The 13,115-nt window shown below is 48.8% G+C and overlaps 1 protein-coding gene across 1 annotated transcript in view; it reads left to right on the top strand.

Annotated features, from left to right (window-relative positions):
- Positions 1 to 497: 497 nt before the first annotated feature.
- The window catches only part of LOC129708545 (kin of IRRE-like protein 1), a 159,502-nt gene continuing 146,884 nt past the window's right edge, over positions 498 to 13,115 (top strand). Inside the window, exon 1 of the mRNA XM_055654346.1 lies at positions 498 to 1,037. Within this exon, the coding sequence (XP_055510321.1) occupies positions 989 to 1,037 (49 nt within the window). The 5' untranslated portion in view covers positions 498 to 988. The remainder of the gene's footprint in view (positions 1,038 to 13,115) is intronic.

Genomic DNA, 13,115 nt, shown 5'->3' with positions numbered 1-13,115 from the left:
AATTAATTCTGTGCCTCCCTCTCTCCCTCCCTCCCTCCCTTTCTCGCTCTGCAGTGTAAAGTCACATTAATCCTCTGTGTGTTTCTCTCTCTCTCTCTCTTTATTTCTATCCATCGCTTTCTTTCTCTATCATTCACTTTTGGCTTTTCTTTTGATCTCTCTGACTTTAGAGCTCTCTCTCTCTCTCTCTCTCTGCGCAGTGTAAAGTCAAATGCAGATTGTCTCTCTCTCACTCCCTGTAATGAGCTCAGGCTGGATCTCGCTGCTCAATCCACTCACATTCCACATCAGCAGGGATAGAGCGGGAAGAAGCGAGAGAGGCGGGGGAGGCAGGGAGGAAGGAAGGGGGGGGGGAAGTGAGAGGGGGGGTGGGAGGGGGGGAGAGGAAGGGGGGCAAGAGGAGGGGGGGTAAGAGAGAGGGGGATACGAGAAAGGAGGAGGGAGGGAGGGAGGGAAGAAGGGAAGGGATTGTAAATCAAAGGCAAGTAAACAATCTCTTTATTTCCCCCATCACCACATCCCTCGTCCCACCCTGTCCCGCAGACTGTGAATGAAAGCAGCCAGCAGTTGTGGACAAGGCTGGGGGGGAGAGGAGTACAAGGGATTAGAAGGGGGTGGTGACGGAATCCTGGAGAAATGAAGAGAAAAGAAGCTTTTGTCCGGGACCAGATAACTTAACGCCGTCACACCCCCTCCCCATGACTACATTGGCACAGTCCTTCCCATCCCCTGCTGCTAATCCCCCACAAAACATTACTTTTTTTTTCGCTCTCTCATTTTCCCGGAGAGTGCCTGAAATTCCAACACTTCCTGCCAGGAACCTCCCGTCTCCGTCTCTCTCTCCGTCTCTCTGTCTGTCTGTCTGTCTCTCTCTCTCTCTCTCTCTCTTCCCCTCCCTCCCCCTCTCCTCCCTCCCCTTCTTTTACCCTCCCTACCCTCAAATCCAACCCCCCTCCCCACCTACCCCGGAGAGAATTGTTTGAAAGAAATGTTTCGCTCTGTGCTGTGGATACTCTGCTTCGGATCCACGACTGCAGGTAGGTAGAAACAAACCAACTTTCTAACTAATGTCCTCTCCCTCTCTCTCACTATACCCCCTTCCCCAGTCTCCATCCACTCTCACCCTCCAACCATGTCCCGTGGCTCACATTGGGTCCTACTCGCAACCTCTCCATTCCTCGATCATCATTCTCTCTCTCTCCCCCCCCCCCCCCCCCTCAGCCTTTACTGATCGCGATCTCTAGAGCTTGATTTCTCCCCCCTCTCTCCATATTTGACTCTCCATTTACTGTTTGTTTTCTTCCCCCCCCCCCCTCTCTCTCCCTCTCAACATCTCACTCTCTCTGTTCACCCCCTCCTCGCTCTACGCCTCCCGATTAATTCTAACCTCTGCCCTCTCTCCATCTCCTGCCGGTGGCGTGGACACGGAATTAACTTTTATCTTCGTCCTCCAGCGACAAATCAAATGGACAATATGGTAGCTCCTCGAACTGTTCCACAACATCCCGAAACAGTTCAATGCCAATGAGAGCCCTGTTGAAATGTAGGCCTTGTTTTCATGTACAAATGCAGCAACCAATCTGTCCATGATTCCCCCACAGAGAGGTGCTGAGGATGAGGTGAAATGTTCTCAGTCAACGTGAACAATTGGATTTGGGTGGGAGGGAGCACCATCCCTGCTCTTCTCCATTAGTGTCTCTGGGATTTTCCAGGAATGCAGTCTATCAGTTTAACCTGAAAGAATCTGTAGATAGACTCAAAATGCTATAGTAACTCAGCGGGACAGGCAGCATCTCTGGATAGGTCTTCAGTCTGAAGAAAGGCCTCGACCTGAAAAGTCGTCCATTCCTTTTATCCAGAGATGCTGCCTGTCCCGCTGAGTTACTCCAACATTTAATGTCTATCTTCACTTTAGACCAGCATCTGCAGTTCCTTCCTTCATTGAAAGAATTTGAGGCAGTCCAGCACTCCAGAATACACGGTTGGTTGTCCCTCGAAACAGACATACCCAAGGTCTGAATCTCCCACGGCACCACCGCAAGTACGTTGTCCCTGCCTCTATCTCTGTGTGGTGCTCATGTGTTTCACAGTGAAGAGGCACTTTCACTCTCAGTCTAACCTGTTCACTGGGAGTGTGTGGTGGGATGGTGTAGAGGGAGCTTCACTCTGTTTCTAAGTTGTCTTGTGTTATACAGGCTCTTTGGCCCACCTTGCCCATGCCGGTCATCAAGTACCCATCAACATTGACCCCATTTCCTAATATGCAGTCTGTCGCGTTCACTATCAAGGAACTTCATTCCCAGGGATTCTGTTCCAGATTGTAGCCACCGTCTGTTTGAAAAAGCTCCTCCTCAGATTCTATCTAACCAACCTCTTCACCTGACCTGTGCCCTCTGGTTATAGGCCTCTCCATTCTGGGGAAAAGTTTTTCATTGTCCACCCTATCTCTGCTGCTCATTATTATGCACAACTCGATCACCCCCCCCCCCCCCCCCCCCCCCCCCACCCCCACCTTATCTACATGTGCTGCCATCTTCAGGGATATATGAACTTGTACACCGAATTCCCTCTGTCCCTCTGACCCTAAGGATCCTACCATTGTGGTCAGATCTCCCAAATTCTATCAGATCACAAATCAGAATGAAATTCCATCTGTCATTGTCCTGCCCAAATAACTATCTGGTCAATATCCTACTGCAACCTAGAAATGGCCCAGACTCTGGGAGTCTGTGACGGGACAGTGTAGATGGAGCTTCACATCGTGTCAACACATGTCCAGTGCAGCATGGATTGATGTTTGATTTTATAATTTGTGGGCTGACTCTTCCTGAGTTTTAGCTATAGACATAAAATAGTACTGTACACATGCCGAACATGGAGGTGAATTAATTTCCTCTGCCTGCACGTAATCTGTCTCCCTCCATTCCCTGCATTTCCATGTGGCTCTTTTAAACTGTTGTGTCTGCTTAAACTTAAACTGCGTTCCAACACCACCCCTGGCAGCGCATTAGACGCTATCTTTACGGACTTCAGTAAAGCATTTGACAAGATCCCACATGGTTGGCTGGTCAAGAAGGTTAAGGCACATGCGAATTGGATGCAAAATTGAATAGTAGGTAGGTGGCAGAGGGTAGTGGTGGAAGGATGTTTGGAAGTCTGTAACAGTATTGTACCCTAGAGATTGTTACTGGAAACTTGGTGTTTGTGACATATGTTAATAACCTGGAAGTGAAAATAGAAAGTGCGATTAGTAAGTTTGTCTCGGCCACAGCTGGACATTGATCAGTTGGAGAGTCGGGTAGTGCGTTGATGGAAATTGTGTGAGATGATGAATTTTGGGAAGTCAAATATGGATCAGGATCGAATCCGGGTCTCTGGCGCTATATGGCAGCATCTTATAAGGTCATAAGGTCATGTCATAAGAGTAGAATTAGGCCATTTGGTCCATCAAGTCTACTTCAATCTTGGCTGATCTATCTCTCCCTCCTAACCCCATTCTCCTGCCTTCACCCCATAACCTCTGACACATGTAATAATCAAAAATCTATCTATCTCCGCCTTAAAAATATCCACTGATGGCCTCCACAGCATTCTGCGGCAAAGAATTCCACAGATTCACCACCCTCTGACAGCGACATTTCTCCTCATCTCCTTCCTAAACAAACGTTCTATGCTCGTGAGGCTGTGACCTCTAGTCCTAGACTCTCCCACTAGTGGAAACATCCTCTCCACAGCCACTCTATTCACTATTCTGTATGTTTCCATGAGGTATTCTTGTATTCCTCATACTTCTAGACTCCAGCGAGTACAGCTCTCCTGCTGACAAATGCTCATTATACTCATTCATGGGATCATTCTTGCAGCCCTTCACTGGACCCCCTCCAGAGCCAGCACATCATTCATTCCACAGATATGGTGCCCAAAATTGCTATATATTGTTATATTCTATCTCAGTATTGATGTGGATAGAGAACTGGCTGACAAACAGGAAGCAAAGAGTTGGAATAAACGGGTCCTTTTCACAATGGCAGGCAGTGGCTAGTGGGGTACCGCAAGGCTCAGTGCTGGGACCCCAGCTATTTACAATATATATTAATGATCTGGATGAGGGAATTGAAGGCAATATCTCCAAGTTTGCGGATGACACTAAGCTGGGGGGCAGTGTTAGCTGTGAGGAGGATGCTAGGAGACTGCCCATAAATGTGGCAAAAACAGGAAAGCAGACTATTATCTAAATGGTGGCCAACTAGGAAAAGGGGAGATGCAGCGAGACCTGGGTGTCATGGTACACCAGTCATTGAAAGTAGGCATGCAGGTGCAGCAGGCAGTGAAGAAAGCGAATGGTATGTTAGCTTTCATAGCAAAAGGATTTGAGTATAGGAGCAGGGAGGTTCTACTGCAGTTGTACAGGGTCTTGGTGAGACCACACCTGGAGTATTGCGTACAGTTTTGGTCTCCAAATCTGAGGAAGGACATTATTGCCATAGAGGGATTGCAGAGAAGGTTCACCAGACTGATTCCTGGGATGTCAGGACTGTCTTATGAAGAAAGACTGGATAGACTTGGTTTATACTCTCTAGAATTTAGGAGATTGAGAGGGGATCTTATAGAAACTTACAAAATTCTTAAGGGGCTGGACAGGCTAGATGCAGGAAGATTGCTCCCGATGTTGGGGAAGTCCAGGACAAGGGGTCACAGCTTAAGGATAAGGGGGAAATCCTTTAAAACCGAGATGAGAAGAACTTTTTTCACACAGAGAGTGGTGAATCTCTGGAACGCTCTGCCACAGAGGGTAGTCGAGGCCAGTTCATTGGCTATATTTAAGAGGGAGTTAGATGTGGCCCTTGTGGCTAAGGGGATCAGAGGGTATGAAGAGAAGGCAGGTATGGGATACTGAGTTGGATGATCAGCCATGATCATAATGAATGGCGGTGCAGGCTCGAAGGGCCGAATGGCCTACTCCTGCACCTAATTTCTATGTTTCTATATTCTAAATGTGGCCTTACAAGCTCCTTATAGAGCCTCAGCATTACATCCCTGTTTTTGCACACCAGCCCACTTGAAATAAATGCTCTACTGCTGTGCCATCGTGCCACCCCAATTGTACAAATCTCTGGTTAGGCTGCGCTTGGAGAAGAATGTGCAAGTTTTGTTTGTATTATGACAGAGGGATGTGGCTCTACTGAAGGGGGCACAGGTGCGATTTGTCCTGAACGCTGCCAGGATTGGAGGACTTCAGTTATGGGAAGAGATCTGATAAGCTGGACGTATTTGTTCTGCAACAAAGGAGGAAGAGGGTGACATGAAAGGCGTAGGTCGAGTAAATAAAATTGTTTTACCATGACAGGGCAACCAAAAACAATAAGCCACAGGTTTAAGGTGAGAGGAAGGAGTTTTAAAGGGAATCGGGATAAGATTTTTACACAGAGAGTGGGTGCCATCTAGAATTTGCAGCCTGTGGCGCTAGTGGAATTACATCTAATCACCACATTTAAGAGACATGTAGATCAGCACTTGAATAGACAAGGCATAGAAAGATACAGTTGTAATAAGGGCAAATGGGATCACGGAAAAATAGGTTGATGTGGACAAATGATTGGCATGGATGCAGTTGGCTGAAGGGCCTCTTTCTGTGCTCTGTGCAAGATTCGCAAAGTCAGTCAAATCTTTGTTTAATGGGCAACAAGACTGGCACATAGGAACAGCTGGTAGTTGCTTCAGCACCAGCGACCCAGGTTCGATCCTGACCTCGGGTGCTGTTTGTGTGATGTTTGCACGCTCTCCCTGTGACTATATGGGCTTCACTGAGTGATCTGGTTTTGTTCACAACCCAAAGATGTGTGGATTTGCAGGTTATCTGGCTCTGTAAAATTGTGAACAGATGGTTGGCATAGACTCATTGGGCTGAAGGGCCTGTTTCCAAGCTGTATCTCTCACATCTCTGCCACTCTCTGTATGGAATTTGATTGTTCTATGACTACGTGACTTTTCCCCGAGTGCTACGCTTTGCTTCCACAGTCCAAAAACGTACGAGCCAGAGAGAGAGAGAGAGCACAGAAACAGGCCCTTCAGCCCATCACGTCTGTGCAGACCATCACCACCGTGTGACACTAACCCTATGCCAATCTCAGAGTCCCATGTGACAGAAGCTGGAGGAAGTTGATGAGAATACGAGAATAACAAATAGGATGGATATAAGATTGGTATAAATGTGTGGTTGATGGTGTTACAAACAATGTGGGCCAAAGCACCTGTTTCCATGCAGTCTCTCCATAGTACTCTGTCAGTATAACTCCTCCATATTCCTGGAAACCCCCTGTAGCTCCTATATCTCTCCCTATCTCTCTCACCCCCTCTTGATCCTAGTCCTCTCCTTATTTCTACAAGATCTATCCCCTCCCCATGTCTGCAACCGTCTCCCCATTACACCTCTCCCTCTATCTCTGACCAGCTTCAGCCCTAACCCCCCCCCCCCCCCCCCCCCATCTCTATAACCCCCCTTCCGTTCCCTACACACCTCTATCTTCATAACCTACTCCAGCCTCTACATCCCTCCCTATCCCTGTAACACTCCTCCTGTGTAGAATGGGCTAGTGGTAGCCACTGCCCGTGTTTACAGTCACTGATCTTGTCCTATATTGTGGCCAACCAGGGGTAGCCACTGTTCACTGTTCATCACATTATCTGTTTTCCCAGTCCGTGTGACTGTTCCCATCAGCCAGGTTCCTGCATCAGACCTTCAGCATTCCCTCAGGACTCCTGGTTCACAGTAACCGCGCTGTGGTCTTGCCCCAGGTTCTGATTATTTGAAGAATGAGGGCCTTCAGTGTGAGGTGTCATAGAGTCCTAAAGAGATACAGTGTGGAAACAGGCCCTTCGGCCCACACCGGCCACCATGTCCCTGCTACACTGGTCTCACCTTACTGTGTGACATGCCCCATCAGCACAGGAGAGGGTCAGACATGTCCATCATCACAAATTGGGGAAGGGGAGAGAGAGAGGGGAATGAGAGGGGGTGAAGGGGCGGGAAGAGAGAGGTGAATGAGAGGGGGTGAAGGGGGGGGGGGAAGAGAGAGGTGAATGAGAGGGGGTGAAGGGGAGGGGGACAGAGAGAGGGGTGAATGGAAGGAAAAGGGGGGGGAGAGAGAGAGAAGAATGGGATGAGGGAGAAGAGGATTGAGAGTGGGGAAAGTGGGAAAGCTGTGAGGAAAGTGTGTATGAGTAAGGGAGATAGAAACATGGAGGTGTGGAGGAAGGAGAGAGGTTGAGGGAGGATGCCAAGATGAAAGGTGTCAGTCAACAGGAAAGGAGAAGGCAGAGGGAAATAAAGATGGTGAGATTGTTTAAAAAGAAAGTCGGAGAGGGAGAAAGGAGAGAATGGAAATGAGTCAGTCAGGGGCAGAATGTGAGGGTGGGAGGGGGGGGGGGCTACACTGCATCTGCCGGAGCATCTTGCCTGTACGCCACAGCTCGCTCCCAGCTCGGAGAGGCCAGGCTTGCCTTGGGTTAATATGCAGCGGAGAAGGAGCTCAGCCGGAAATTCTGCACATTCCATTCTGGGAATAACGAGAGGCAGGAGAGGATAGGGCGAACTGTGCTGGAGGCGGTCCCACAGGGTGGTGGGGTGAGAGCACGTGGCTCTGCCCTGCCGTGTCAGGCACTTGCACTCTGGGGCAACTGTGACACACCAGCATCAACCCACAGCCACAGCTTCAACAGCCTCACTCACCCAGTTATCAGGGCTGGGACAAGGCCTGGAACAGATGAACTATGAGGGGCCTGAGAATGAATGAGAGAGGGCTGGACGGGGTGTAAGCTTGGAGATGGAGGGGACTCTAGTTACAATTCTGCCTTTATCCTGACACTGCTCACTGTTCCTCCCACAATGCCGACCTCACTGCTGATCCTCCCGTGGGCTGCCCCTTCATCATTCCATCCCTCAACAACCCTCCAAATGGTGCTCCCTGCTCACCACCCTCCTGCGGCACTGTACTCCCCCACCACCTCCCCCCCCCCCCCCCCCATGTGCCACACCTCCCTGCGAGGTGCCTCCCACCCCCCCCCCCCCCCCCACCCGTGCTTCCTCACCACCCCATGTGCCACATGCTCCCTGCGATTCCCCTATCCCCGTCCCCCACGCGCGCTTCCTCATCTCCCCCCTCTAGCGATGCATCCCCCATCTCCCCTCCCCCATCGCCCCTCCCCCATTGCCCCTCCTCCGCTGGCGCCCCCCATCCCCCTCCCCCAGTTCTCCCCCATTGCCCCATCCCCAGCGCAGTTCTCCCCCATTGCCCCTCCCCCAGCACGCGTTCCCCCGTTGCCCGTCACGTGGCGTGGCGTGGCGCACCCTTGCTGCTGTGACGTTGGATATCTGGGCTTGGGTATCTGCAGTGAATCTTTAATTTGTGACTGGGAGTGTGTGGTGTCTATGGGGTCTGAGAGAGAGGGAGAGGGAGAAGGCTTCATTTCTGGTGCTAAATTAGTCTGTCTTAATCAAAGGAGAAGGAGATTAAAGTCAGCAGAAAATTAATTGAGTCTTGGCTGCCTATGGCATCAAGTTAATTGTGAGTGTTTGTTGTCATGGCAACATTTTTGCGACTGGTCTGCTCTAAGTCACTGGCCTCACCGTCACTGCAGCCTAAAATAGCTGATCTATTGGAGGTCAATTAGGGCCCATCCAGGTTGTTCGGGACCATGTCCGCCCTGTTGTCCCAGCCCAGTCCATCCCGCTGCCTGACTTGGCTCTTCTGGCAGTGACTCCAGACTGCTCTCACGCCCCCCCCCCCCCCCCCCCCCCCCCCCCCCCTTGTACAGAACCATCATCTCTGTCCCACCTTTCACTACGTTCACTGATGGAACATTCACTTTCCCTCTACCTCCCTCTCTCCGCCTGTCCCCTGATCAGCGGGAGAACCATCCCGGATCCTACTCTTCCATCCTGGAGCTGAAGCTCCTCATTCCTGGGAATTGCTTCAGGAAGCCTCTATGGCACCTTCCCACCCTTTGTGAAGTCACGGCATTGGGGTGGGACAGACTTTGGAGTTAGGACCAAATCAGAGTTGACTCGACTCAGCCCTATCTCCCTCTAGCTGTTCATTATGTTTATGAAACCAGGACCCCACCCATTCCGCCACTTCTCTTCACATCCTCTCCACCACCTCTACCCCACTCCCCCACCCCCTCCACCAACCATCGACCATCCCTTTCTCAACAGGTCCTGCTGTCCTCTGTGTCTATGGAATTGGAACCGCACCCTTTTCTCCCAACACTCGCCCCTCTGACCTTTCACTTTCCACATTTCAAGAAAGTGAACGGAGAGGCTCAGGGTTCAGCAAGACCTGGGCCGAAGGACACTTCCATTCCGGTCACTGGTCAAACCACACCTGGAGTATTATGTACAGCTCTGGATGCCACAGTATAGGATGGAGAGTGTGTATCACTGGTAGAGAAGGTGGTAAAGATGGCTTTTGGAACGTGGCCTTCATCAGTCAGGTTACCAAATGTGGAAGTTGGGACAAAAGGACACAAAGTGCTGGCGTAACTCCGTGGTTGGGCAGCATCTCTGGAGAACATGGATCTGAGACGTTTCAGGTCAGGGTCCTTCTTCAGAAGAAATCTTAAGAAGGGTCCCGACCCAGAAGGTCCCTATCCATGTTCTCCAGAGATGCTGCCTGACCCACTGAGTTACACCAGCACTTTGTGTCATTTTTTGTAAACCAGCATCTGCAATTCCTTGTGCCAACATGGAAGTTGGGATGGTGTGCCATAAACTACTAGACATTGGTGAGGCCACATTTGGAATTTTGTATTCAGTTTTGGTCACCCTGCTATAGGAGGGATATTATCAAGCTGAAAAGAATGCAGAGAAGAATTTATGAGGTTGTTACCTGGACTCTACAAGGAAAGCTTGGGCAGGTTGGGACTTTATTCCATGGAGTGCAGGAGGCTCATTTTATTGACATGAAAAATGCAGCGTAAGAACAGGGTTGTAGGCCCATTATCAACGCCATCCATCAATCACCCATTCACGCTAATTAACACATTTGCGGATGACACACAGCTGGGTGGCAGTGTGAACTGTGAGGAGGATGCTATGAGGATGCAGGGTGACTTGGACAGGTTGGGGGAGTGGGCAGATACAGTTTAATGATGATAAATGTGAGGTTATCCACTTTGGTGGCAAAAACAAGAAGGCAGATTATTATCTAAATGGTGTCAAGTTGGGAAAAGGAAGTACAACGGGATCTGGGGGTCCTTGTTCATCAGTCACTGAAAGTAAGCATGCACGTACAGCAGGCAGTGAAGAAAGCGAATGGCATGTTGGCCTTCATAACAAGAGGAGTTGCGTATAGGAGCAAAGAGGTCCTGCAGTTGTACAGGACCCTAGTGAGACCACACCTGGAGTATTGTGTGCAGTTTTGGTCTCCAAACTTGAGGAAGGACATTCTTGCTATTGAGGGAGTGCAGTGTAGGTTCACGAGGTTAATTCCTGGATGGCGGGATTGTCATATGTTGATAGATTGGAGCGACTGGGCTTGTATAGTCTGGAATTTAGAACGATGAGAGGTGATCTTATTGCAACATATAAGATTATTGAGGGTTTGGACACACTAGAGGCAGGAAACATGTTCTCGAACCAACGGCCCTAGTTTAAGAATAAGGGGTAAGCCATTTAGAACAGAGATGAGGAAAAATATTTTCACACAGAAAGTTGTGAGTGTGTGTAATTCTCTGCCTCAGAGGGGCGGTGGAGGCTGGTCCTCTGGATGCTTTCAAGAGAGAGTTGGATAGAGCTCTTATGGATAGTGGAGAGAAGGCAGGAACGGGGTAATGATTGTGGATGATCAGCCATGATCACATTGAATGACAGTGCTGGCTCGAAGGGCCAAATGACCTACTCCTGCACCTATTGTTTATTGTCTAATTCTGTTGCCCCTCTTTCACATCCAACCCCTCAGGGGCAGTTTACAGGGGCCAATTAACCTACAAAACCACACATTTTCCAGATGTAGGAGGAAACCGGAAAACCTAGGGAAAACCCACATGTAGGGGAGGAAACTCCACACAAAGATCCGGTCAGGATTGAACCTATCTCTGGCGCTGTGAAAACCCCTCTACATCTGTCGCAGGGGCTAACATGCAAACTCCACTCTCAGATAGAGTTCAGGCAAATCCTTGTAAAGAGTGCTATCTACCCTAATGGGATTTGTGATATAGTCCACCCATGAGGGATCACTAGAGGACATTTGTATAGACAGATTACAAGAGGATGTTGCAAGAACCACATGGTTGTTCAGGAGGGCATACGGGGCGCGGCTACTAAGACTAATGGGATTAACTTTCCCAATGTTGACCACATGAGGCTTACTTTCCCCAATGTTGACTGGGGCTTACCCGGGGCAAGAGCATTAGATAGGGCAGAATTTGTTCCGTGAATCCAATAAAGTTTCTTTAAAAAGTATGAGGTTGTCTGAGATTCCATATTGGACCTTGTATTGGGAAATGAGCCTGGCCAGGTGACTGGTGTAATGGCACAAGAGCATTTTGGAGACAGTGATCACAACTCCAAAGCGAGTAGGAAAGCTAGAAGGGCCAGAAAGGGCCATTATATGCATTGCCGTGTAGGATTAAGGAAAATCCCAAGGCTTTTTATACATGTTAAAAACAAAATGGTGAGCAGGGAGAAGGAAGAACTGCTCAACGATGATTGAAATCAGTGGGTAGGAATGGTACTAAACAAGTACTTTGTATCTGGATTCACCAAGAGGAAGGACTGGAGGGCAGTGAAATGAGTGTGGAGAATACAGGGGGTGGCACGTTGGCACATTGGCAGATTTACTGCCTTGATGGGTGCTATCTGTATGGAGCTTGTAGGTTCTTCCTGTGATCATGGGGTTTTTTTTTCTGGGTTCTTTGGTTTCCTTCTAGATTCCAAAGACGTGCAAGTTTCAAAGCTAATTGGCCTTTAAATTGTCCCCAGTGTGTAGGATAGAACTAATGTACGGGTGATCATTGGTCAGCGTGGATATGGTGAAGCCTGTTTCCACACTGTCACACCAAACTAATACAAATATGCTGAGGCATTTGGAGATTAAAGTGGGCATGATGGGATCTATCGCTGAATATTGAGGGAAGCAAGAGAGGAGATTGTGTGGCCTTGACAAGGAACCAGGAGATCAAGATGTACAGGATTCACAATGACTTGGTTAGTTGGATTCAGACCTAGCTTATTCATGGAAGACAGAGGGTTGTGGTGGAAGGAAGATATTCTGGGTGGAGGTCGGTGACCAATGGAGGTTCGCAGGGATCTGTGCTGGGACTTCTGCTGTTTGTGATTGATCGAAATGACCGTTACATGAATGTAGATGGGTTGGTGAGTAAGTTTGCTGATGACATCAAAATTACAGTAGTTGCAGACAGTGAGGAAAAACTGTTAGAATATATGGGTGGGGAATTTACAGAAGGAGTTGAATCCAAGCAAGTGTAAGATGTTGCACTTTGGGAGGTTGAATGTATGGGAAACGTATACAGTATTGATGTTAAGCGAAATGTTGGGGCCCAGGTTCATAACTCATTGAAGGTGGCAGCACATAGCGTTAAGGAAGGCATATGGTATGCTTGTCTTCAATGTTAGGGGCTTTACATATAAGAGTCAGGAGGTCATGCTGCAGCTACACAGGACTACAGTTAGGCCGCATTTGGTGTATTGCGTGGAGTCCCGTTCACTATATTACATGAAAGATGTAGAGGCTTTGGAGAGGGTGCAGAGCAGATTTACCAAAATTCTGTCTGGATTAGAGGGTTTCATCTAGAGGGAAAGAGTGGATAGACTTGGATTGTTTTCTCTGTAATGTTGGATGGTTTATAAAAGTGTAAAATATTATGAGAGGTATGGATAGGGTAGACAATCAGAACCTTTGTTCTGCAGGGCAGAAATGTCCAACACTGGAGAGCAAGGGGGAAAGTTTAATGGAGAGGTCTTTAAAATGATGAGAGGGATAGACAGAGTTAATGTGGACAAGCTTTTCCCTTTGAGAATAGGGAAGATTCAAACAAGAGGACATGACTTCAGAATTAAGGGACAGAAGTTTAGGGGTAACATGAGGGGGAACTTC

Source organism: Leucoraja erinacea, chromosome 24 (assembly GCF_028641065.1).
Source record: "Leucoraja erinacea ecotype New England chromosome 24, Leri_hhj_1, whole genome shotgun sequence".
Classification (NCBI taxonomy): Eukaryota; Metazoa; Chordata; class Chondrichthyes; order Rajiformes; family Rajidae; genus Leucoraja; species Leucoraja erinaceus.
The sequence above is the reverse complement of the archived record's forward strand: the minus strand, read 5'-3'. Positions and strand labels throughout refer to the sequence as shown.